Source organism: Sapajus apella, unplaced genomic scaffold (genome assembly GCF_009761245.1).
Source record: "Sapajus apella isolate SASKATOON/1434 unplaced genomic scaffold, GSC_monkey_1.0 scaffold12, whole genome shotgun sequence".
Taxonomy (NCBI): Eukaryota; Metazoa; Chordata; class Mammalia; order Primates; family Cebidae; genus Sapajus; species Sapajus apella.
Genome location: NW_022436952.1, coordinates 25,367,368 through 25,393,718, shown reverse-complemented (window position 1 = coordinate 25,393,718; position 26,351 = coordinate 25,367,368). Strand labels below are relative to the sequence as shown.

The 26,351-nt window shown below is 48.0% G+C and overlaps 1 protein-coding gene across 5 annotated transcripts in view; it reads left to right on the top strand.

Annotated features, from left to right (window-relative positions):
- DNAH2 (dynein axonemal heavy chain 2) overlaps positions 1-26,351 on the top strand; it is a 109,440-nt gene that overhangs the window by 64,222 nt on the left and 18,867 nt on the right. For all 5 annotated transcript variants that reach the window (XM_032280399.1, XM_032280402.1, XM_032280400.1 and 2 more), the window contains 21 exons: positions 651-788; positions 877-1,035; positions 3,288-3,440; positions 3,640-3,731; positions 4,008-4,206; positions 4,359-4,583; positions 5,699-5,803; positions 7,620-7,808; positions 8,334-8,419; positions 8,558-8,688; positions 8,849-8,998; positions 9,324-9,491; positions 9,724-9,884; positions 10,567-10,706; positions 12,743-12,875; positions 12,971-13,110; positions 17,029-17,239; positions 17,692-17,808; positions 17,999-18,140; positions 19,546-19,715; positions 19,866-19,982. In XM_032280399.1, coding sequence (XP_032136290.1) covers positions 651-788; positions 877-1,035; positions 3,288-3,440; positions 3,640-3,731; positions 4,008-4,206; positions 4,359-4,583; positions 5,699-5,803; positions 7,620-7,808; positions 8,334-8,419; positions 8,558-8,688; positions 8,849-8,998; positions 9,324-9,491; positions 9,724-9,884; positions 10,567-10,706; positions 12,743-12,875; positions 12,971-13,110; positions 17,029-17,239; positions 17,692-17,808; positions 17,999-18,140; positions 19,546-19,715; positions 19,866-19,982 — 3,126 coding nt within the window. The remainder of the gene's footprint in view (positions 1-650; positions 789-876; positions 1,036-3,287; positions 3,441-3,639; positions 3,732-4,007; positions 4,207-4,358; positions 4,584-5,698; positions 5,804-7,619; positions 7,809-8,333; positions 8,420-8,557; positions 8,689-8,848; positions 8,999-9,323; positions 9,492-9,723; positions 9,885-10,566; positions 10,707-12,742; positions 12,876-12,970; positions 13,111-17,028; positions 17,240-17,691; positions 17,809-17,998; positions 18,141-19,545; positions 19,716-19,865; positions 19,983-26,351) is intronic.

Sequence of the window (26,351 nt, the reverse complement as noted above, 5' to 3'; positions counted from 1 at the left end):
AAAAAAAAAAAAAAAAAAAAAAAAAAAAAAAAAAAAAAAAACCACACTGTGTTATAAGCATTGTGCAGGCTTGGGCAGCCGTCCTCAGCTTGTTCCCATGGACACATGAAGCAGGACCTTCATTTGCACACCCTGGTGTGCGAATTCAGGACTGACAAGCACACCCTTTTCCACCCACTCCAACAATGCGAACAAGAGAGTCATTTTTCACGAGAACAACCTTGAATAAGCTCTAATTTCTTTTAAAGCAAACTGGGCTGGGCCCAGTGGCTCCTGCCTGTAATCCTAGCACTTTGGGAGGCCAAGGTAGGCAGATCACTTGAGGTCAGAAGTTCAAGACCAGCCTGGCCAACAGGGTAAAACCCCGTCTCTACTAAAAAATACAAAAGTTAGCTGGGTGTGTTGGTGCACGCCTGTAGTCCCAGCTACTCTGGGACTGAGGTGGAAGGATTGCTTGAACCTGAGAGGCGGAAGTTGCAGTCAGCCAGCATCACGCCACTGCACTCTAGCCTGGGTGACAGAGTAAGACTCTGTCTCAGAAAAAAAAAAGCATATTGTTTGTAAATTTGTGGCATCCGAGTTCTGAGTGTTTTATTATTACTGAAGGTGGGGGATGCAGGGAAATACGAGGTTCTAACGTATATCCTTAGGTATCTCTCCTGTTCGAAGTGGAGAACCTGGCAGTGGCCTCTCCGGCCACCGTGTCCCGCTGCGGGATGGTCTACACTGACTATGTCGACCTGGGCTGGAAGCCCTATGTTCAGTCGTGGCTGGAAAAGAGGCCAAAGGTATGAAGGGAACCGAGGAGAGGGAAAGTAACCAGGGTGGCCTCCAGGACATGAGGGTGGACGAGAGCCCCTTCTTATTCAACTCCAGGCTGAGGTGGAGCCCCTGCAACGCATGTTTGAGAAATTCATCAACAAGATGCTGGCCTTTAAGAGGGACAACTGCAAGGAGCTGGTGCCCCTGCCCGAGTACAGTGGTATCATCTCCCTCTGCAAGCTGTACTCGGCCCTGGCCACACCAGAGAACGGGGTAAGGGGAGGATGCAGAGCACTGGCAGGGGCAGGGAGGGCTCACAGCCGCACCATGACAACTTCTGGGAAACGGTGTGTCTGAGATAGGTTGAACTCTAGGCTTGAGTGGAGCAGAGACTCCAAGGGAGACCTCAACAACCATGGAGGCAGTGAGGGGTGTGTGTGTGTGCACGTGTGTGTGTGCATGTGTGTGTGTGTGCGTGTGTGTATGTGGGTGTGTGTGCACGTGACTGTTGACCTGAAAGGCCCGACTGAATATGTATGCAATTGGGTCTCACTAGAATTTCCCACCCATCCTTGGGGAGCTGAAAATAGCTCATTCCACTCCTCACTTCATCCTTTCAAAATATAAACATTAAGTTTTGGCATAGATGAGGCCCTGAGACACCGTTTCTGCTGGAAGAAGCTCTCAGATTATTCTGGTGAGAAGACTTTTTTAACAGTTCAGATTAATTGATATTTAGGAAAAATTGTGCTCCATTTAGAAGTAAGGACCTTCCCAGCAAAAAAAAAAAAAAAAAAGTAAGGACCAAAATTTGATATTTTCTGTTGAGATTAAATCACTGACTAGAAATGGTTTGTATTGTTTTTAAAGACATTGCCAGGTAATTAAACTATTAATATATCATCGAAAACAATTAAGATCTATAGGAACATATGTCATTCCTGGTACAGTTAATATAAAGTAAAAACATGTAGATGGGGCTGGGCGAGGTGGCTCACGCCTGTAATCCCAGCATTTTGGGAGGCTGAGGCAGGTGGATCACCTGAGGTCAGGAGTTCAAGACCAGCATGGCCAACATGGTGAAACCCCATCTTTACTAAATATTAGCTAGGTGTGGTAGTGCGCACCTGTAGTCCCAGCTACTTGGGAGGCTGAGACAGGAGAATCGTTTGAACCCAGGAGGCGGAGGCTGCAGTGAGCCGAGATCATACCACTGCACTCCAGCCTGGGCGAGACAGAGCAAGGCTCCATCTCAAAAAAAAAAAATGTAGATGGACTTGCCAGGTACCATGTGGGGAGGAGGCAGTTATGAGTATCAATGGCACACAGGTGCCAAGGAGAACGGGCTGGATAGCAGAGGATGGGCTGGGTGGGGGAGGCTTCCTGGGTGAGCAGAGGGCAAGGGTGGCCTTTGCAGAAGTGCAGACCCACAGGAGTCAGGCCTGGCGGGGTGGGGGGGCCGAGCTGGTGGTCTGTAGCCGGGTGTGGTGGGTGGTATTTGTGTGCATATGCTCTTCAGTGTAACGGAGACATCGAGGAGAGGACTGGACTATGAGGATGGTGCGATGTGTTGTGTGCTGAGAGGGGCTGGGAGCACAGACTAAGGATTCTGGACTGAAACTGGCAGGCAATCAGTTCTTACTTAACATAATTTCCCACCTATAGGATAGAGGATTACTCTTTTTTTTTTTTTTTTTTTTTTTTTTTTTTTTTTTGAGACACAGTCTTACTCTGTTGCCCAGGCTGGAGTGCAGTGGTGTGATCTCGGCCCACTGCAACTTCTGCCTTCCAGGTTTAAGCGATTCTCCTGCCTCAGCCTCCCTAGTAAATGGGACTACAGGTACCTGCCACCATGCCGGGCAAATTTTTTATATTTTTAGTAGAGATGGGGTCTCACCATGTTGGCCAGGCTGATCTCAAACTCCTGACCTCAGGTGATCCACCCGGCTCTGCCTCCCAAAGTGCTGGGATTATAGGCGTGAGCCACCACACCTGGCTGAAATGGTGGTATTTAAAAAAAAATCATGCTATATACTGCAACATGCCCATTAAATTAACAATATGTTTTGAATTCTGTATTGCTACATGTAGGTTCATTTTATTGCTTGAACTGCTGTCTGTGATTCCATGGTAGAACACTGCAGTTTGTTCCACTGCTCTACTGGCAAACGTTTAGGTCATCTCCAGTGTTTTGCAATTACAAACAAGTCACCACGAATGTTCCCGGACCTGTCACCTGAGCACCCATGGGTGCTTTTCCAGGGGAGGCCTGTTGTGGCCGAATGATATCTGTATCTTTATGACTTAGCAGTGAGGAAGCTCGGGCAACTGCTGAGCTAAATGAAATTTCAGGTTTGTCTCAGTCTTTCAGCAGGTTGTGGATAAACATGCACATTTGGAAAACTGCGATTTTCCAAATAGGGCCAGGAAAGGAGGAAGATTCCACACTCTGGTGTCACGAGCCTGCCAGCTAGACCCCTCATCTCTTACAGGTGGGTTATTTCCTCTTCTCGTCCTCCATCCAGGTGAATCCAGCTGACAGCGAGAACTATGTCACCATGGTAGAGATGACATTTGTGTTCAGCATGATCTGGTCTGTGTGTGCCTCTGTGGATGAGGAGGGCCGCAAGAAGATTGACAGCTACCTCCGAGAAATCGAGGGCTCCTTTCCCAATAAGGTCGGGCACTCACACCCAGCTGTCCTATTTGCCCTGTTTTTCCAGAACCCATGGGCATCCCCAATCTCAGATCTGCTTAGGTTTCAGCCTGCCAGCCCAGCTGTCTCCCTTGCTTCCACCCAGTGGTCTGGGGCCCATCCTCTGGGCTGGGGAAAGCTCAAAGCAGGCTTTGGTAACCTGACCTGTGTGCACGCCTTAGGACACGGTATACGAGTATTTTGTGGACCCTAAAATGCGGAACTGGACATCATTTGAGGAAAAGCTCCCTAAGAGTTGGCGCTACCCTCCAAAGTGAGAGCCGGGCCTAGGTGTGAGGAGGGCGTGGGGCGGCGGTAGGTGGGGGATGTGGCAAGAGAGACGGGTCCTGGAAGCAAAAGTGAGCCATAGGAAGGAGAAGGCGGGTCCCAGAGAAGGGCTGCCTCTTGAGGACAGGAAGCAGGACCTAGAGGGCCTGGGACAGGGTCCTTGAGGGGGGTACGTGCTCCTCAGGCCCAACAGGAGGGCAGGGGGGTCAATAGACAGTGGTGGGCTGGTGGTCCTTGAGAGCTGGCTCCTGCTCTTCCCTAGCGCCCCCTTCTATAAGATCATGGTGCCCACTGTCGACACTGTTCGCTACAACTACCTGGTGAGCACCTTGGTGGCCAACCAGTATCCCGTTCTGCTGGTGGGTCCTGTGGGGACCGGGAAGACCTCCATCGCCCAGAGCGTTCTGCAGTCCCTGCCCTCCAGCCAGTGGTCGGTGCTGATTGTCAACATGTCTGCACAGGTATGTCAGGGACCCAGGGGCCAGGCGCTCGGCTCCACCCGATCTCCCTGCCTTCTGTGCTCCCCCGGGATCCAAGCACCTGCCTGACACTCCTCTCCAAGCCCATATTTCTCTTGGGGAACCCACACACTCATTCGGTACCTTTCCACCAGACCACATCCAATAACGTGCAGAGCATCATTGAGAGCAGGGTTGAGAAGAGAACCAAGGGTGTCTACGTGCCATTCGGGGGCAAAAGCATGATCACCTTTATGGATGACCTAAATATGCCTGCTAAGGACATGTTTGGGTCCCAGCCACCCCTGGAGCTGATTCGCCTCTGGATTGACTATGGCTTCTGGTATGACCGTGCAAAGCAGACCATCAAGTACATTCGAGTAAGCCTCCCAAGAGTTTGTTCTTCAGGCCTCTGCTCCCTGTGGGATAAGCTCAGTCCCCACTCTACTGGGACCCCAGGCTATGGTCCTTTCATCCTATATTCTTTTCCACACAGGAGTGTCCTGGCTCCGTGACAGCAGTCCTCAGCTCCCCACTCACGAGCCAGGCATCCTCCCTCCGTCCTATCTCCTCCCTGGGATTCTGAGCTTATTGTTTGCTCCTTTTTCTTTTCTTTCTCTCTCTTTCTTTCTCTCTCTCTCTCTCTCTCTCTCTTTCTTTCTTTCTTTCTTTCCCTCTTTCTTTCCTTCTTTCTTTTTCTTTCTTCTTTTGTCTTTCTTTCTTTCTCTCTCTTTCCCTCTTTCCTTCTTTCTTTCTCCTTCCCTCCTTCCTTCTTCCCTTCCCCTCCCTCCCTTCCTCCCTCCCTCCCTCCCTCCCTCCCTTCCTTCCTTCCTTCCTTCCTTCTTCTTTCATCTTGCTCTGTTGCCAAGGCTGGAGTGCTAGGTTAATTTCATTGATTTTTACTGGACACAAGGTCTTGATATGTTGCCTAGGCTGGTCTTGAACTCCTGAGCTCAAAAGATTCTCCCACCTTGGCCTCCCAAAGTGTTGGTATTACAGGCCTGAGCCACCACGCCTGGCTGCTTCTCTTTAATCAGTGGGCAGCAGGCAGTGTAGCCTGGCTTCTAGGGTTGTTTGTATGTATATCTGGCACTCAGGCACAAAAACTCGCCTAGTGATATAGTCACGTGTGTTTGAGAGAGAACACACACACATATGTATAGATACATACAATTTTAAAAGAAGAAAAAGAGGAAGTCTAGAAGACACAAATTTGTGTACTTACCTGTATTTTCTCATTTGGGTACACGGATTGTAAGGATGAAATACAGACAGATGCCTTCCTGGTTCTAAAACAAGTGTCCCATGTCCCTTCCTTCTCTACCTCTCCCTGCTCTGGGCTCCATGCTCCTCTCTGCTTGCAGCATCCCCGTTCCTCCTTCCCTTCGTCCCTCCTCGCACTGTCCTCCTCCCGCTCCTCTTCACCCTCCCTGTTTTGACGCCTCTCTCCCCTCTCTCCACCTGCCTCTCCAACTGGCTGATCGGTGCTCTATAGGAAATGTTCCTGATGGCTGCCATGGGCCCCCCTGGGGGTGGACGGACTGTCATCTCCCCAAGGCTACAGAGTCGCTTCAACATGATCAACATGACCTTCCCCACAGTGAGGACCTCAAGGGGCTGTGGGACGAGGGGAGGGTAGGAGGTGAAATGTCCCTGTCCCAGAGAAGCAGAGGCCAGATCCCAGGAGGCCGAGGCACCCCCAGCAGAGCTCCACGCAGGAAGCTGGGACGATCTGTGGGGCCTGCGCTGGCTCCTGAGCTAGAAGAGCTATGGGATGGAACCATACCTTCCTAGCTGTGGACAGGGAAGCCTTACAATCCCAATGGGCAGAGAACACGGTGGGGCCCAAATAGACTAAGGAAGGTAGATCCTACAAAGCCCACAGCAGTGTCAGGATTACAGCCAGGCCAGGGAGTCACTTGTCTCAGTGTAGAATTTAAGGGGGCACCCAAAAGACTGTAATCGGGAGAACAATATGTTAAATATGTTAACACTTTTTTTTTTTTTTTGAGACAGGGTCTCACTCTGTCACCCAGGCTGGAGTGCAGTGGCACGATCTCAGCTCACTGCAACCTCCACCTCCCAGGTTAAAGTGATTCTCCTGCCTCAGCTTCCAGAGTACCTGGGACTGTAGGCACCCGCCACCACCAAGCTAACTCGTGTATCTTCAGTAGAGACGTGGTTTCGCCATGTTGTCCATTCTGGTCTCAAACGCCTGGACTCAAGCAATCCACCCACCTCAGCCTCCCACCACACTCGGGCTCGCATTTTTTTTTTTCTGTCTGTGGCCTTTTATTGATCCTATGGGGTGAGAAGGAGAACTGGAGGAGCATGTGGGGTCACAGGACCCCAGGTGAACAGTGAACAGGGAAGGTACTGAGACTTGGCCACTAGAACTGGTGAATCTGTAGTAATGCAATATTTTTTTAAATTAAAGTTCATGCCAAAAATGTATGATGTGCAAAATACCACCATTCTGAATAAATACAAGATCAGTAGAGTGTAGTGCTAAACCATATTGGAGCCTAAGGCAAAAGGAGAAATCAGTAATCCCCATCTGGTCTTTATTTAAAACGCTTGTGTTTGTTCATCATGAATATTTTGCATTCATTTTTGTTTTTAAATACTGTGTTGGCCAGGCATGGTGACTCCCACCTGTAACCCCAGCACTTTGGGAGGCTGAGGCAGGAGGATCACTTGAGCCCAGGAGTTTGATACCAGCTTGGGTAGCGGAGGGAAACCCTGTCTCTACAAAAAAAATACAAAAATTAGCTGGGTGTGGTGGTGCACGCCTGTGGTCCCAGCTACTTGAGAAGCTGAGAGCTGAGGTGGGAGGATTGCTTGAGCCCAGGAGGTTGAGGCTACAGTGAACCATGATCACACCACTGCACACCAGCTTGGGAAACCACATATATATATATATAATTAAGGCTGGGCGGAGTGGCTCATACCTGTAATCCCAGCACTTTGGGAGGTGGAGGTGGGCGGATCACCTGAGGTCAAGAGTTTGAGACCAGCCTGGCAAACATGGTGAAACCCCATTTCTACTAAAAATATAAAAATTAGCTGGCATGGTGGCAGGCGCTTGTGATCCCAGCTACTCAGGAGGCTGAGGCAGGAGAATTGCTTGAACCCAGTAGGCGGAGGTTGCAGTGAACTGAGATCATGCCACTGCACTCCAGCCTGGGAAAAACAGTGAGACTTCATCTCAAAAAAAAAAAAAAAAAAGTATATATATATATACATATATATATATATATACAGTTAAAACAGTATTTATCATTTGTCTTTTTTTGAGTTTAGGATTTTTTTTTTGACGCACCCTTAAATTCTGCCCCTGAGCCAAGCTCCTCATTGGCCTCCCTCCTGGCTAGAAGGCCGGGAGCCCTGGAGAGTGAGCCAGGGTCTATTTCTAGGAGTCCCAGATCATCCGCATATTCGGCACCATGATCAATCAGAAGCTTCAGGACTTTGAGGAAGAGGTGAAGCCCATTGGGAACGTGGTGACGGAGGCTACCCTGGACATGTACAACACCGTGGTACAGCGCTTCCTGCCCACGCCCACCAAGATCCATTACCTCTTCAACCTTCGAGACATCTCCAAGGTGACTCTCGGCCTGACCTTGCCCGTTCTGCTTGGCATAGCCGCCATGGAGGCATTTTCTTCTCAAACTAAGCCTTAACACTCAACAGCATGTGCACCAAAAGTCACCCCCCATCCTGAAGTGCCACATTCCCTGCTCTTACCTTTAAAACTTCTGGACCAAGCGGGGTGGCTCACGCCTGTAATCACAGCACTTTGGGAGGCCGAGGCAGGTGGATCACCTGAGGTCAGGAGTTCAAGACCATCCTGGCCAACATGGCAAAACCCTATCTCTACTAAAAATACAAAAAAAATTAGCGGGGTCTGGTGGCAGGCACCTGTAGTCCCAGCTACAAGGGAGGCTGAGGCAGGAGAATCACTTGAACCCGGGAGGCAGAGGTTGCAGTGAGCCAAGATTGCACCACTGAACTCCAGCCTTGGAGACAGAGTGAGACGCTGTCTCAAAAACAAAACAAAACAAAAAGCCCCCAAACTTCTGGAGGGAATGCCTTTGCTCCCCGATCCCAACAGTCAGTCCTCTTTTCAGGTGTTCCAGGGAATGCTTAGAGCCAACAAGGACTTCCACGATACCAAGTCCAGCATCACACGGCTCTGGATCCATGAATGTTTCAGGTGCTATGCATGCGCCCCAGCCAGACGCAGGCTTCCTCGGCCTTGTTCACACCCCTGCTCCACTCCCGGCCTGACACTGCCTTCCCCAGACCATTCTCCTCTTTACCCCCAGATCTCACCCCAGTTCCCTGCCTACAGAGTCTTCTCCGACCGGCTGGTTGATGTGGCAGACACAGAAGCATTCATGGCCATCATAAGTGACAAGCTCGGCTCCTTCTTTGACCTCACGTTCCACCATCTCTGTCCCAGCAAGCGTCCTCCTATCTTTGGTGAGCTGGGAGCTGTGACGACTTTGCGCTTGACACTCTTAGGACGTTGGAGCTAGAAGGAGTCGGGGCACAGAGTCTCAAGTGTGGGCCCCTGTGGCGGGAGGGCTGGGGGAGGCAGATCAGGTATTTGAGGCTCTGATCTCCTCTTCCCATGGCCCAGGGGATTTCCTGAAAGAGCCCAAGGTATATGAAGACCTAACGGATCTGACAGTGCTGAAATCAGCCATGGAGACAGCTCTGAATGAGTATAACCTGTCACCCTCCGTCGTGCCCATGCAGCTAGTGCTCTTCCGAGAGGCTATTGAACACAGTGAGTGCCTGCTACTCCTGTCTCCTTCCCCATCATCTCAGTTAGGGGGTATGTCTAAGGAAATAGGGGTCCCTTCCCAGATCTCCCAAACCGAGTTCCCGAAGTTGCCTTTCTCCCTGGCCCCAGATACCCTGGTGGTGGTGGGTGTTAAACAGAGAAGGTGGAGGTTAAACATTGATTTGCTTCCTGGGCCTTAGACACCAACTTCTCATACCTCTTGGTTCCTCTGCTTCAGTTTCAGGGGCCCCAATCCCTAGCCTAGGGCCTGGAGGTCCCCTGAGTCTGCTCAGCCAACTCATTACCCTCACACCCACCCCACCCCCAGTCACACGGATCGTGCGGGTCATCGGACAGCCTCGGGGCAACATGCTCCTGGTGGGCATCGGCGGCAGCGGGCGCCAGAGTCTGGCTCGCCTGGCCTCATCCATCTGCGAGTATACCACCTTCCAGATAGAGGTCACCAAACATTATCGGAAGCAGGAGTTCCGAGACGGTACAGCTAGGTTTCTGAAACGCTAGGAATGAAAGATCAGATGCGTGCATTTCCACAGTGACAAGAGAGGAGGGCTGGCAGCCCCCTGGGGAGACGTGCCTGGCCTGTGTTGGGTGCAGGATGATGTTGCGTGTATGCTGTGGGCCGGGGAGGGTTCCTAACTCTCAGAAGAAGAATCAAGCCCAGCACAGGGCATCTGCAGCAAGTCCATCCTCCTTCCCTCCCGGGCCAGATATCAAGCGTCTGTATCGCCAGGCTGGGGTGGAGCTCAAGACCACGTCTTTCCTTTTTGTGGACACCCAGATAGCTGATGAGTCTTTCCTAGAGGACATCAACAACATCCTCAGCTCAGGCGAGGTGCCCAATCTCTACAAGACTGACGAATTTGAAGAGGTAGGATTCCTTCCACACCCGCGACCAGTCAGTTCTTCAGTTCTTCGGCCTGCCTGGCTGACCCCAGAAGGACCACAGTTCCAAGAATGTGCCACCAGAGCACCCCCACAGCCCACCTCACCCCTGTAAGATGGAAGGTCCCCTCCAGGGACCTGGGCAGAGCCGCTTTAAAACCCACACTTCAAGGCCAGGCGCGGTGGCTCATTCCTGTGATCCCAGAACTTTGGGAGGCTGAGGCAGGCGGATTACAAGGTCAGGAGTTCAAGACCAGCCTGACTAACATGATGAAACTCCATCTCTACTAAAATACAAAAATTAGCCATGGGTGATGGCGGGCACCTGTAATCCCAGCTCTTTGAGAGGCAGAGGCAGGAGAATTGCATGAATCCAGGAGGCGGAGGTTGCAGTGAGCTAAGATTGTGCCATTGCACTCCAGCCTGGGTGACTGAGCAAGACTCTGTCTCAAGAAAACTAAAACAAAAACAAAAACCCCACATTTCAGAGCCAGGCACAGTCCCAGCTACTCGGGGGCGGGAAGGGTGCTGAGGTGAAAGGATGGTTTGAGGCTAGGAGTTCGAGTCCAGCCTGGGCAACACTTCATCAGCCCCGCCTGACCTGCTGCCTCCACCACTCATTCTGCCACGGAGACGCCAGCGCTTTGACCCTGGTGGTTTCTGCCCAGATCCAGTCGCACATCATAGACCAGGCCCGGGCGGAGCAGGTGCCGGAGTCGTCGGACAGCCTCTTCGCCTACCTCATCGAGCGCGTGCGCAGCAACCTGCACATCGTGCTCTGCCTCAGCCCCGTGGGCGACCCCTTCAGGTGACTTCTGTGACATCCTTCTTCTCCCAGCCCTTTCATGTGCTCACCCTGCTGTGGCCTCCTGTGCCTTCTGGAAATTACTGTCAGGAGTAACATCAGGCTCTTCTGCCCAACTCGCCCATCTCCCTTCCGTAGGCTGTGCTCACTTTCAGGCAGTTCCTGCGGACACATGGGAGTCATCCATCCTCTTTTGGTATAACTAGACTTTTTGTTGGTGGTGGTGGTGGTGGCTTTTTGGTTTTGTTTTGTCATTGTAAATCTAATTGTGGTTAAAAACACACACATATGGCCAGGCGTGGTGGCTCACACCTGTAATCCCAGCACTTTGCGAGGCCAAGGCAGGCGGACCACGAGGTCAAGAAATCAAGACCATCTTGGCCAACATGGTGAAACCCTGTCTCTACTAAAAATACAAAAATTAGCCAGGCATGGTTGTGCATGCCTGTAATCCCAGCTACTCGAGAGGCTGAGGCAGGAGAATCGCTTGAACTCAGGAGGCAGAGGTTGCAGTGAGCCAAGATCACGCCACTGTATTCCAGCCTGGGCAACAAGAGCAAAACTCTGTCTAAAAAAAAGAAAACCCTACACACAACATAAAGTGTATTGTCCTAACCATTTTTGAGTGCAGCGCTCAGCCGTGTGATATGCACTCATACTGCAGAGCTTTCTCACACTCCTGAGGCCGCACTCCATACCCATGAAATGGCCCCCTGCACCCCTCCCAGACCCTGGCAATCACCATTCTACTCTCTGTCTCTGTAAGTCTAACTTTAGATACCTCACATAGGTGGAATCATGTGGCATTTGTGTTTCTTTTTTTTTTTTTTTTTTTTTTTTTTGAGGAGTCTCGCTCTGTTTCCCAGGCTGGAATGCAGTACTGTGATCTCGGCTCACTGCAACCTCCACCTCCTAGGTTCCAGCGATTCTCCTGCCTCAGTCTCCCAGTAGTTAGGATTACAGACATGCGCCACCACGCCTGGCTAAATTTTGTACTTTTAGTAGAGACAGGGTTTCACCATGTTGGCCAGGCTGATCTTGAACTCCTGACCTCAAGTGATCCACCTGCCTCAGCTTCCCAAAGTGTTGGGATTACAGATTTGAGCCACTACACCCAGCTAGCATTTGTCTTTCTGTGACTTGCTTATTTTCACTCAGCATAGTGTCCTCAAGGTTCATCTGTGTTGTAGCATGAGTCAGGATTGCCATCTTTTTTTTAAGGCTGAATAATATAATCTTGCATGTCTAAACCACATTTTATTGATATGACTAGATTTTTAAGGGCATCAGAAACTAGGAAGAGGGCAGAGAACTTGTGCAGGGAAGCAATTTGGATTACCTTGAAAAAAATATTTTGTTGAGACAGGGTCTCGAGCTGTCACCCAGGCTGGAGTGCAGTGGCGCCCTCCTGGCTCACTGCAACCTCCACCTCCCAGGCTCGAGTGATCCTCCTGCCTCAGCCTCCACAGTAGCTGGGATTATAGGCGCATGCCACCACGGCCAGCTAATTTTTGTACTTTTTATAGAGACAGGGTTTTGCCATGTTGCCTAGGATGGTTTTGAACTCCTTGGCTCAAGGGATCCACTTCCCTTGGCCTCCCAAAGTGCTGGGATTACAGGCGCGAGCCCCCGTGCCTGGCCTACCATTTTGTTTTTAATAGTTGTGGTACATGATGTATTTACCATACCCAGGTGCTATGCTGAGCTTTTCACATGTGACACCTCATTGAATCCCCCAGCCACCCTGGTCAGTATGTATTGTTATTCCTGCTTTAGAGATGAGGAAACTGGCATTCAAACAGCTTAGATACTTGCTGGAGAGCCACACCTTGAGTGTAGAGGTCTTTCCGACTCCAGAGCCTGTGTCAAGATGCTCTGCTGAACTAGCTCTCATGGAACAGAATTTGGACAAGGAGATGCAGGAGCAAGGAAGTGGGCATTTTAGGTTCCTAGAAAGTGGGTGGATGCGTGTGGGGAAGCCGGGACCTGGAGGCTGTGTGTGTGCATGGATTTGACAGCCTCTCAAAACCCCTTCCCAGGAACTGGATCCGCCAGTACCCAGCCTTGGTGAACTGTACAACCATCAACTGGTTCTCAGAGTGGCCCCAAGAGGCCCTGCTTGAGGTGGCCGAGAAGTACCTCATAGGAGTAGACCTGGGCACGCAGGAGAATGTGAGCCCCGCCTCCCCGTCCCTCATTGCAACCCTGGCTTCCCTCCTCCCCCTTCTGTTTCCATCTGCCTTTTCATCCTGTGTCACCGGCCTCAGATCCACAGGAAGGTGGCCCAGATCTTTGTCACTATGCACTGGTCAGTGGCTCAGTATTCCCAGAAGATGCTGTTGGAACTGCGGAGATACAACTACGTCACGCCCACCAACTACCTGGAACTCGTGTCTGGATATAAGAAGTATGAAGGAGAGCAGGGGACGTGCAAGGCCAGGGAGGCTGGTGTCTTCTGAGGGCAATTGGTACAATGATGCTGGTGTGCAAGGGCAGAGATGCAAAGGTCGTGGCTCTGCCCAGGAAGTTAGGAAGAGAGAATTGGGGCTTTCCCTGGGAGGGGCTGTCTCTGGAGTCTTCTGGCTCTGTTCCGTCCCCTCTCCACACCCTCTTGGCCCTTATTTTCTGGCATGTAGTTTCTCTGTTTTTTTTTTTTTTTTGAAATGGAGGTTCGTTCTGCCACCCAGGCTGGAATGCAGTGGCACAATCTCAGCTCACTGCAATCTCCACCTCCTAGGTTCCAGCGATTCTCCTGCCTCAGTCTCCCAGTAGTTAGGATTACAGACATGCGCCACCACGCCTGGCTAAATTTTGTACTTTTAGTAGAGACAGGGTTTCACCATGTTGGCCAGGCTGATCTTGAACTCCTGACCTCAAGTGATCCACCTGCCTCAGCCTCCCAAAGTGCTGGGATTACAGGCATAAGCCACCGCGCCCGGCCTTTCTCTGTCTTTTTCCCACCACAATCCAACTGGAACATTGCCGTAATATACCCAGTCCTTTCCTGTCTGCCTTAGACTTTCTACCTGTATGAGATAGATAAAAAAAATTAAAAAACTAAGTGTTTTCCCTTCTCTCTCACTAACTCAGTACAGCCCCTCAGCATCCATGCAGATTGGTTCCAGGACCTCCCATGGATACCAGAATCCACAGATGCTCCAGTCCCTGATACAGAATGGAGTGTTTGCATGTAACTTATGCACGTTCTTCTCATATACTTTAAGTCCTCTCTAGATTACTTATAATACCGAATACAATGTAAATGGTATGTAAATAGTTGTTATACTGTATTGTTTAGGGAATAACAACAAGAAGAAAAAAAGTCTATACATGTTCAGTGCAGATGCAACTTTTTTGGGGATTTTTTTTTTTTTAGACGGAGGCTTGCTCTGTCGCCCAGGCTGGAGTTCAGTGGTGCAATCTTGGCTTACTGCAACCTCCGCCTCCTGGGTTCAAGTGATTCTCCTGCCTCAGCCTCCTGAATAGCTGGGATTACAGGAACGTGCCACCATGCCCAGCGAATTTTTTTTTTCGTATTTTTTGTATTTTTAGTAGAGACAGAGTTTCACTATGTTGGCCAGGCTGGCCTTGAACTCCTAACCTCAGGTGGTCCACCGGCCTCAGTCTCCCAAAGTGCTGGGAGGCGTGAGCCACCATGCCCGGACTTTTTTTTTGAGTATTTTTGATTCTCTGTTGGTTGAATCCTCGGATGTGGACCCCATGGGTACGGAAGGCTGGCTGTACTTCACTCTGACACCAGATGTGGCAGGGATTTTCCCTACCCAAGCAGTTCTCCAAGGGACACCGGCTGGGTGTCCTACAATATAACTCAATTCTGAAACAACCTATCTGGAGTTAAAGCGTCAGATCACACAGGTGTTGGGCTCAGTCACCCACTAGACACCCCCTGCTTCAGATGCTAACTGAAAACCCAGTGTTTTACCTGTGTTTCTGCCTGGCCACTTATAAATCGAGGGTTTCCACCACCCCCTCATCAGGCTCAGTTAATTTGCTAGAGTGATTCACAGACTCAGGGAAACATTTCACCTACTATCGCTGATTTATTGCAAAGGTTATTTTAAAAGATACAAATAAGACCATGCACAGTGGCTCACGCCTATAACCCCAGTACTTTGGGAGGCCGAGGCGGGCAGATCACTTGATGTCAGGGGTTCAAGACCAGCCTGGCCAACACAGTAAAACCTCGTTTCTACTAAAAATACAAAAATTAGTCAGGCGTGGTGGCACACGCCTATAATCCCAGCTACTCTGGAGGCTGAGGCAGGAGAATCACTTGAATTTGGGAGGCAGAAATTGGAGTGAGCTGAGATCATGCCACTGCACTCCAGCCTGGGTGATGGAGCCAGACTCTGCCTCAAAAAACAAAAAAAAAAAAGATACAAATAAACATAAGGTGAGGTTCCCAAGGGTCCTCGTGGAGTTGGGACATGCCACCCTCCCAGAATGCGGACGTGTTCTTTTTCACAAATCTGGAAGCTCTCCCAACGCTGTCCTTTAGGTTTTTAAGGATGCTTCCTTACACAGGTATGATTGATTAAACCATTGGCCATTGGTGATTAGCTCAATCCTCAATTCCCCCACCCCAACTCTTGCTCCTCCATGGAGGTTCAGGGGGTACAGCTGAAAGTTCCAATCCTCCAATCACTTGGTTGGTTCCCAGGCAGCCAGCCCCCATCCTGAAGCTATCCAGCAGTGCCCAGCTACCAGCCAACTCATTCATATACAAAAAGACACTTACCACTTTGGAGATGCCAAAGGCTTAGGAGCTGCGTGCCAGGAAGTGGACACGAAGACCAAATACATAGTTCTTTTGATAAATTACAATATCACACCATCATTTCCCAGAATTTTATATTCATTCATGAAGTTAGTGAGTGACAGAATGAGAATGCATCTCTTAAGCATCTTTTTATGTGCACAAAACAATAATAATTTGTTTTAGATGGAGCCTCACTCTGTTGCCCAGGCTGGAATGCAGTGGCACAATCTTGGCTCACTGCAACCTCTGCCTCCCGAGGTTTGAAGGGTATAAGAGACATGGGGAATTGGCATTTATTGGGTTAGGTTTGTTTGTTTGCTTGTTGCTGAGGCTGGAGTGCAGTGGCTCAATCTTGGCTCACTGCAACCTCTGCCTCCTGGGTTCAAGCGATTCTCCTGCCTCAGCCTCCCGAGTAGCTGGGATTACAGGCATTTGCCACCACACCCGGCTAATTTTTTTTTTTTTTTTTAAAGTAGAGACGGGGTTTCACCATGTTGGCCAGGCAGGTCTCAAACTCCTGACCTCAAGTGATCTGCTCACCTCAGCCTCCCAAAGTGCTGGGATTACAGGCGTGAACCATTGTGCCAACCTTGGGTTAAGTATTTTAATCAGGGTGAAGAAAAATCCGGTTGTAATAATAATGATAGTCAACATTTATTCATTCATTTAACACATTGAGCACCTAATATGTGCCAGGTGCTATTCTAGACACTTGTGATATACCAGTGAACAAAAGAAAATTCATGCCTGAGTATACAAGCTTACATCTACCTTCTGTTTACTGTTTGCTGGTCACTGTGATAAACCCTTTACATGCATTTTCTCACTTAGTACAGAAAAAACACACTCTTTTTTTGTTCCCTTGAACAATGCTGAAAACTTTTTGAATGAGCTGCCAATATTTACAACTTGGGAGCCTTAGAAACATCCAGATTCTTAGCTTATCTTTAAAAATCAGAAATTGTAAGGCAGGTGCAGTGGCTCATGCCTGTAATCCCAGGACTTTGGGAGGCTGAGGTGGGAGGATCACTTGGTATCAGGAGTTTGAGAGCAGCCTGGGCAAAAAAGCAAGATACCATCTCTAGAAAAAAGAGAGAGAGAGAAAGGAGAGAGGGGAGAGAGAGAGACAGAGAGAGAGAGAAATACATTGTTGCAATGCTAGGCCCACATTCATTCTCACAGTGCAAAAGTCAGGCTGGAGCTGAGGGAACCTGCCCTGGGCCAGCCTGCCTGCCTGTTCCACAGTGGGGAACAGAGGAAGATTCTCACGTAGGGGATGTAGGGTGATGGAGACTATTTAACAAGCTGATTCCACTAGTGGTAAGTAGAATAAACCAGAGGAATGAGAGCCTGAAATCAGGAAGACCCCTTGGGAAGCTGTTGGCAATGACCCAGGCAGGAGATGATAGAAACCCGACCAGGGTGGTGGTGGTAGCATTGGTGTCAACAGAAAGGGAGGCGGACATGAGACACACGGGGAAGGTAAGACACTCTGCTTCTGGGAGCCCCGCCCCTCTACATACCCTGTCCTGTGCTCCCCTGCAGGTTGCTTGGAGAAAAACGGCAGGAGCTGCTAGACCAAGCCAATAAGCTGCGGACAGGCTTGTTCAAGATCGATGAAACTAGGGAAAAGGTGCAAGTGATGTCGTTGGAGCTGGAGGATGCCAAGAAGAAGGTGGCTGAGTTCCAGAAGCAGTGTGAGGAGTACCTGGTCATCATTGTGCAGCAGAAGCGGGAGGCGGATGAGCAGCAGAAGGTCGAGGGCCCACGCCCACCCCTGTGCCCCACTCCCACGTTCCCCTTCTTAAATTTTCCTTAGCAGCCAGGTGCCATGGCTGACGCCTGTAGTCCTAGCACTTTGGGAGGCCGAAGGAGGATCACCTGAGGTCAGAAGTTCAAGACCAGCCTGGCCAACATGGTGAAACCCCATCTCTACTAAAAATACAAAACTTAGGCGTGGTGGCGGGCACCTGTAATCCCAGCTACTCAGGAGGTTGAGGTGGGAGAATCGCTGAACCTGGGAGGCGGAGGTTGCAGTGAGCTGAGATCACGGCACTGCACTCCAACCTGGGCGAAAGAGTGAGATTCGTCTCAAAAAAAAAATAAATAAATAATTTAGCTTTCTCTTTCATCTTTTCCACCCACATCGTCACTCCCATGTTTGCCCAAGGCAAAGACAGAAAACCCTTGTCCTTTTTCCATCCCTAGGCCGTAACAGCCAATAGTGAAAAGATTGCAGTTGAGGAAGTCAAGTGTCAGGCCCTGGCTGACAACGCCCAGAAAGATCTAGAAGAGGCACTGCCCGCCCTGGAAGAGGCCATGCGGGTACCAGGGGCGGATACAAGGATGGGAGCCTGAGTGGGAGGCCCCGGGGAAGGGAATGGGCCAGACTTCTCTGTCCTCAAAGACTCTGGGGAAGTGGGAAGAAGAGGTGGTACCTCAGCTAGGTCCTGTCTCCATAAGGACCTGTCTTATCCCCTGAGTTGCTCCCTCAGTTTATCCCTTTTTTCCCCAGGCCCTGGAGTCTCTGAACAAGAAGGATATAGGAGAGATCAAGTCTTACGGACGGCCCCCAGCCCAAGTGGAGATAGTGATGCAGGCAGTTATGATTCTTCGAGGCAATGAGCCCACGTGGGCAGAGGCCAAGAGGCAGCTAGGTAAGCTACAGACCATGAGAGAAATGACTTCCGCTCACCCAGTGTTTACTGATTGTTGGGCCGTGCAGCAGACACACAGAAAGATAGAAATGGTTGAGGCATTGTACCCACCCTCAAGAGCACAGGGCTTAGTAGAAGGGAGATTGCATGAATATCAGTTACGTTTCTTTGGTTGTGGGCTGGGTGCCGTAGGCTTTGGGAGGCCAAGGTGAGCAGATGACTTGAGCCCAGGAGTTTGAGAACAGCCTTGGCAACATGGTGAAAACCCATCTCTACAAAAAAATATAAAAATTATCTGGGCATGATGGCGCATGCCTATAGTCCCAGCTACTTGGGAGGTTGAGTCAGGAGGATTGTTTAAACCTGGAAGGCAGAGGCTGCAGTAAGCTGAGATTGCACCACTGCACTCCAGGCTGGCGACAGAGCTAGATTCTGTCTCTAAAACAAAACAAAACAAAAAAAAGATTATTTGGTTGTTACCGGTATTTTCTGACTTTTTACAAAGTTACCTGTTTCTTTTCACGAAAAAAGAAAAAGCAAAAACTATGTTTCTGATCGCTTTTAGAATTTATTAAATGTGAAATTTTAAAAAAGATTATTTGGTTATAAGTAACAGAAAACAGGTCATCTTCATACTGACAGTCAGCTTACAGTGGTTTAAGATTTTGTGTCTTTACAATGGTACCCATATAATCATTCTGTTTCACTTTCAGTACAGTATTCAATACATTACATGAGATATTCAACACTTTGTTATAAAATAGACTTTTTGTTAATGATTTTGCCCAACTGTAGGCTTAATGTAAGTGCTCTGAGCACACGTAAGTTAGGCTGGGCTAAATTATGACATTCAGTAGGTTAGATGCATTAAATGCATTTTTGATTTACCATATTTTCAATGTATGATGGGTTTATTGGGAGCATCTGTATATTAAACAAAATTGTCCTAAAGATGCCTGCATCCAAGGTCAGGAATGCCCTCAGGCCCCCAGAGGGGACAAGAATCTGAAAATGGGAACCGGGACCCTGTGTTCTATTCCCGTGGTTTGCTCTGCTCTGGGTCCCCATCGTAGAATACATCTTGCCAGTCTCGGTTTGGTGATCCCTGCCCTAGAAGAAAGTGCAAAGTGAAGAGAAAAAAATAAACTGTAGGGTTGCTTGGCTGAGAGTTTAAGGTAAGTGGTGAGAGAGGAGCTGGGAGGATCGTCAAGGACCTTGGGGGCTGAGACGTGCCTAGAGACAGAGCCAAGTCAGAGGGAGGAACTAGAGGCCAGGTTCAGATAGTTTGGCCTTAGGAACTGAGCCCAGGAAAAATGTGGCAAGGCCCGAGTAGTAGAGGTGAAACTGCTGGGCAAGGAGGATGGCATTAGGCTTCTGACTAAGGCCCCTAGTTTTCATCCCACAGGGGAACAGAACTTCATCAAGTCACTGATCAACTTTGATAAAGACAATATCTCAGATAAGGTTCTGAAGAAGATTGGGGCCTACTGCGCCCAGCCTGACTTCCAGCCTGATATCATCGGCCGCGTCTCCCTAGCTGCCAAGTCCCTCTGCATGTGGGTGCGGGCCATGGAGGTAAGGGCGGCTGGGCTGGGGCTGGGGGTAGGAAGGGCATGCCTGGGAGGAGGGTGGATGCACAGACTCAGGTGGAAGGAGGGGATGCCTGGAGGTGAGGGGGCTGGTGGGTTGGTGGGCGACCCCCACAGCCTGGTTGGCTCCCCATAGCTGTATGGACGGCTGTATCGGGTGGTGGAGCCCAAGCGGATCCGGATGAACGCTGCCTTGGCTCAGCTTCGGGAGAAGCAAGCCGCGCTCGCTGAGGCCCAGGAGAAGCTGCGGGAGGTGAGCCGCTCTCCTGCCCACAGAGGTCCCTCTTCCTGAGCTCTAGATTGCTTCATTAAGCATTTGTTTTTCCCCATCTAATTCTACCCCCCTTTCCCATGTCCTACCTCACTCCAGTCCTGTCTTCTTCCCACTCTGCCCTGTTCAGATTGGGCTGCCTCTGGCTCAGAAAGCTAAAATTTCAGAGGGTTATAAAGGCTCAGGGCATTGTGACCCAGGAGCCCTTCCAAAGATTGACTTGGGAGCTGGCAGTCTCTGTCACAGCCTTTGGAGATGGGGTCTGAGATACTAACTGATGAAATCTGTGTGGCAAATTGGTCTTTGCCAGGGGGATGGGTCACAGGTGTCTATGTCGTTGCTGTGAACCAAGAACAACGTGAGGGTGTCTGTGCATACGCTGGGTGGGGATGGGTATTTTTAGTAGAGACAGGGTTTCACCAGCTTGGCCAGGCTGGTCTTGAACTTCTGATCTTGAGTGATCTGCCCACCTCGGCCTCCCAAAGTGCTGGGATTACAGGTGTGAGCCACCGTGCCTGGCCCTAAATGTATACTTTAATAGAACTTTACAACTAGGCACTGTGCTGATACCAGGGTCCCATCCCAGGCCAATTAAGTAAGAATCCCTGACAGAACCTGGAAATCAGCTTTTTTTTTTTTTTTGAGATGGAGTCTCACTCTGTTGCCCAGGCTGGAGTACAGTGGCACAATCTCAGCTCACTGCAACCTCTGCCTCCCAGTTTCAAGTGATTCTCCTGCCTCAGCCTCCTGAGTAGCTGGGATTACAGGCGCCCACCACTATGACCAGCTAATATTTACATTTTTAGTAGAAGCAGGGTTTTACCATGCTGATCAGGCTGGTCTTGAACTCCTGACCTCAGGTGATCCACCTGCCTCTGCCTTCCAAAGTGCTGGGATTACAGGCGTGAGCTACCGGACCCTGCCAGAATCAGCATTTTAAAAGCTTTCTTGTCAGAGCCTACCAGAGGTAGGAAAGCTTATGCATGGTACTGGGTCTCAGGTCTGAAAAGAGGCTCAGAGCCCAACTACGTTGCAGATCAGTACAAAGTGTGAGTAAATAGCTTTAGCTATTACTTACTCGTCAGCTAGTTCTGATGTACAACAAGGGTTACAAACAACTGGCGTAGATAGGGCCCCAGAAGGCTCTGAAATGGGTCAGAACAGAATCTTAATGTACTTCAAGACAACTGTATCCCCAAGGCTGAACATTCACATTTTTTCCTATTTTGCATTCCAAATTATGTCTGGTCACATTGTCCAACATAACATATCAGAGGCCATGCAGCGCAATTAAATGACAGCATTAAAATGCTCCAAAAATAATGATACACAGAAATTCCACAAATTTGAATATAACCCCCAGGGAGAAATTAAATTTCAAAGATTAAATAAATCCCTTTGTAAACTAAAGTCCCAAGGAATGGAAATCTGAAATCAACTAATCTTGCCTTTGTGAGTTAAAATTCTAGAATTCAACCTTCTGAAGTTAAAGTCCCCAAATCATCCCCCCTACCCCGACTTCCTCTTCTGCTCAGTCTCAGCTGAGGGGTTATCTCAGTTCATTTGGCCTCCTCTCCAGGAGCCCAATACTGGAGCAAAATACTGAGTAATTTATAAATAACAGAAATTGACCAGGCGCGATGGTTCATACCTGTAATCCCAGCACTTTGGGAGGCTGAGGCGGGTGAATCACAAGGTCAGGAGTTCAAGACCAGCCTGGCCAACATGGTGAAACCCCATCTCAAATAAATAAATAAATAAATAACAGAAATTGGTATCTTATAGTCTGAAGGCTGGAAAGTCTAAAATCAAGGTGCAAGTACATTCAGTGTCTGGTAGGACCAGTTCCTCTCAGATGATGCTTATGTGTGTTCTCATATAACAGTAGGGACAAACAAGCTCTCTTGGGCTTCTTTTATTAGGGCACTAATCCCATTTCTGAGGGCCCCACCCCCATGACCAAATCACCTCCCAGATGCCCCACCTCCCAACACCACTACACTGCGGATTAAGTTCGAACATGAATTTTGAGTGAGACATGAACATTTGGACCATAGTGGGGTGGGAGTTCTCTGGGTAGATCAGTTCTCTTAAGCTGGGCTGTTTCTCCCTGGAAAAGTATGCTGTTCCTCAGAAACTAAAGGCTGTATTAGTTCAGAATGAAGTCTCTCATGAGCATCATTCGAGATTAAAAAAGAATTCAAGGGTCTTAATAAGGCATATACAAGTTGCAGATAAAATTATGTTGCCAAAAAACTGGTTATTACTGTTGCCAAAGACCATAGTAGAAACCCAATAGCATTTGAGGAAATGAGGATACATGGAGAAAATCTTGGTTTCAGCTTCAACAAAATGTCAGTTATCTGGAACCATAACTTGTGCACTTAAATTTAACTCGGAGAAATCTTTAGCAATAGATTAATATAAGAGATATAATCCAACCAATAAGCATCTACCGTATTGGTGGTTATAAATTCATATACGTATACCTCCTTTTCTTAGGGGGTTGATTATGGTAAAACACATATAAAATATATTATTGTAACCATTTTAAAGTGCACAATTCAGACGGAGTCTTACCCTGTCTACTAGGCTGGAGTGAGTTCAGTGGAGCAATCTGGGCTTACTGCAACCTCCACTTCCCTGATTCAAGCAATTCTCCTGCCTCAGCCTCCTGAGTAGCTGGGACTACAGCTACTGAAGCAAATCTCCTGCCACCACGCCCAGATAATTTTTGTATTTTTAGTAGAGATGGGGCCTGTGCGGTGGCTCACACCTGTAATCCCAGCCCTTTGGGAGGCCGAGGCAGGCAGATTGCCTGAAGTCAGGAGTTCCAGACCAGCCTGGCCAACATAGTGAAACCCCATCTCTACTAAAGATACAAGAAAAAAAAAATTAGCCAGGTGAGGTGGTGGGCACCTGTCATCCACCTACTTGGTAGGTTGAGGCAGGAGAATTGCTTGAACCTGGGAGGTGGAGGTTGCAGTGAGTCGAGATCACATTATTGCACTCCAGCCTGGGCGACAGAGCAAAACTCCGTCTCAAAAAACAAAACAAAACAAAAAGAAATAATCTAAAATGAATACACCAGGCAACAGCAATACAGACTGCACTTCTATATGTATAGAATATCCCTGGAAGGAGAGTCAAGAATAGAATATCCCTGGAAGGAAAGTCAAGAAACTGGTAACAATAGTAACATTGGCTGCCTCTAAAGAAGGGACGTGGCTGAGTGGGGAACAGAGTTAGGAGGAAGACTTTTCCTACCCTCATGCCCTTGGGCCTTTTGAATTTTTGATAACTATTCCAAAACTCACAAGTTAAAAAAAAAAAAAATTAAAGGAACAAGAAATACCAGTGTAAAGATGTGCTCATGCCTGTACAAAATTTTTTCTTTTTTTTTTTTTTTTTTTTTTTTGTAGAGACAGGGTCTTGCTGTGTTGCCAGGGGTCTCAAACTCCTGGCCTCAAGCAATCCTTCTGCCTCTGCCTCCCAAAGTGCTGGGATTACAGGTGTGTGACACCATGCCTGACCTTGTACAAGGATACTTATTACAGCATTGTTCATAGCAGAATGTTGGAAAAACACAAACGTGTATCTGTTGGAGACTTGTTATATAAATCATAGTTCAATCACTCACAAGAGTGTTTTGCAGCTGCTAAAAAGAATGAGGCAGCTCATAAGAACTGACTTGGAAACAAGTAAAAAAAATAGTAAAGTACAAACAGTGTTATAGTATATAACCACTGATTAAAAATTCATTTATTCTGGCCAGGTACATTGGCTCATGCCTGTAATCCCAGCACTTTGGGAGGTTGAGGCGGGCGGATCACTGGAGGTCAGGAGTTCAAGACCAGCCTGGCCAATAAGGTGAAACCCCCATCTCTACTAAAAATGCAAAAATTAGCTGGGCATGGTGGTGGGTGCCCGTAATCTCAGCTACTCGGAAGGCTGAGCAGGAGAATCACTTGAACCAAAAGGTGGAGGTTGCAGTGAGCTGAGATCATGCCACTGCACTCCAGCCTGGGTCAGTGCAAGACTCTGTCTAAAAAACAAACAAACAAACAAACAAACAAAAAACCGCACATTCATTTATTAAAAAAATGTGTGAGTACTGAGCATTATTTTAGGTCTAAAGATTCAGTGGTGAACAAGTCCCTGCCTTCACAGTGCTTATGTTTTCTTTATATGGAAGCAATTCTGTGCAGGAACTATTCTAGAAAGCTACCCAGGAAACTAGGGCAGGGCCTGGGACAGGGCCCAGGAGTGGGAGGAAGACCTCCCCTTCACCATAGGCACTTTTGTTCCTTTTGGATTTTTATTTATGTAAATGTATTCACTATTAAAAAAAAACAGGTAGAAAATAATCTAAAAAATTATTTTCTAAGATATGACAAAGATTTTATTAGGTGTAATAATAGTGTTATGGTTATGCAGAAAAATGTCCTTATTAATTTTTAGAGATGTGTTATGAAGTATTTTGGCTTAAAATTTCATGAGTTTTTAATTTACTTGAAGATACTTTGGCAAAAAACAAGTATATGAAATATATATAGCAAAATGTTAACTGTGAAATCTAGCTGATGGGTGTTTCTAGGTTTAAAAGTTTTCATAATAATTTTAAAAAATTCAAAGCTGCAAAGAGATTAGCATACTTTAAAAATAGAGGCATAAGCATATTTTTCAGAGATACAGAAGTAACAATCAGCATAAATAAAAAGGAGAGTGGTTAAAAAGTGGTTTGCCATGGCCAAGTGTGGTGGCTCACGTCTGTAATCCCAGCACTTTGGGAGGCCAAGGCAGGAGGATCACCTGAGGTTGGGAGTTTGAGACCAGCCTGGCCAACGTGGTGAACCCACCTCTACTAAAAATACAAAAATTAGCCAGCTGTGGTGGTGCATGCCTATAATCCCAGCTACTCGGGAGGCTGAGCCAGGAGAATCACTTGAACCCAGGAGGTGGAGGTTGCAGTGAGCCGAGATTACGCCATTGCACTCTACCCTGGGCAACAAGAGTGAGACTTGTCTCAGAACAAACAAACAAACAAACAAACAAACAAAAAAATAGTTTGCCTCAGATGAAGAAATCTGGGTGTGGGAAAGGTGGTCTAGATGCTACTTTTCCTATAACCTCTTTTATATCATTTAGGTTTTAACCTTGCACATGTATTTCTTGTATAAACAATAAACAATGACGACACCACCACCACACATAAAATAATGAAACATAGAACTATCTATAAAAAAAAAAATAAAGGAAACAAATAAAACAAAACGAACTATCAAGCAGCCTGGATGCCTCCCTACTGACACATCTCCAAGGGAAGTGAAATTACAATCAGAATGTTGGTGATGAGCGTGGACCCAGCTCGATCACATGATCCTGGCAACTGGCAGGTGTTGGAGCAAAGACCACTGAAGTATCGGCTCCATCAGGGCTAGACCCGACACCCATGTGTGGGGTTAGAGCACCCCCCACCCCGCCACCCTGTGGGCCCCCAGCGAGTGTTCCTCTGAGTGGCCCAGCTGACCACGTGCTTTCTGAGTGACACCTTCTTTCTTTAGATGTTAATGGCATCTATCAGGTCACTACCAAGGCTGAACCTATAAGCTCTCAAGTCCTTGGGAGGTGACACTTTATTTTTATTTTATCGGGCAGCCCCCAGAATCACAGCACATTCACAGAGACTCCCTGGAAGGTGACACCTTGAATCTCCACGTTGTTTTAAATAATATTTTTTGGAGAGTGATCTCTACCATTTCCAGGTGCTTGGGCCAGGTATTGCTTGGGTGCTGTGTGCTTGGTACTGCACCTCAGCGCACATCACCCTTATACACAGTAACCCCGGCAAGGCTCCAAAAGGTTGAAACTTACCAGAATTACTCAGTAAGGCAGAGCTACTTCTGCTTTATAGTAGTGGAACTATTTCCACAATTGCAGGCTGCCTTTCCTACTGAGGTGGCAGCAGGAAAGGGAACTAACGTATGCTGTGCATGCTATGTGTAACCCCCATTCCACATTCCTCGTGATGAAAAGGATGGTGATACAGTCTGTATCCAGGCACAATTGCTGTTGGCCGATCAGATATACATACCATACATACATACAGGATCTTAGAACAAGGCTCTATCAGTTCTCTACTTCAGATTTCAGTTGATATTTGTATAAAATATATATTATATATGTTACATATATGTTATACATTATATATATTACCTATATAGTATATACATATAATACATAATGTGTTATATATTATGTACTTCTAATATAGATGTTATATGTTGTATATTATATACATATATGTTGTATATTTATACATATATTATCTATGATATATGTTATATATTA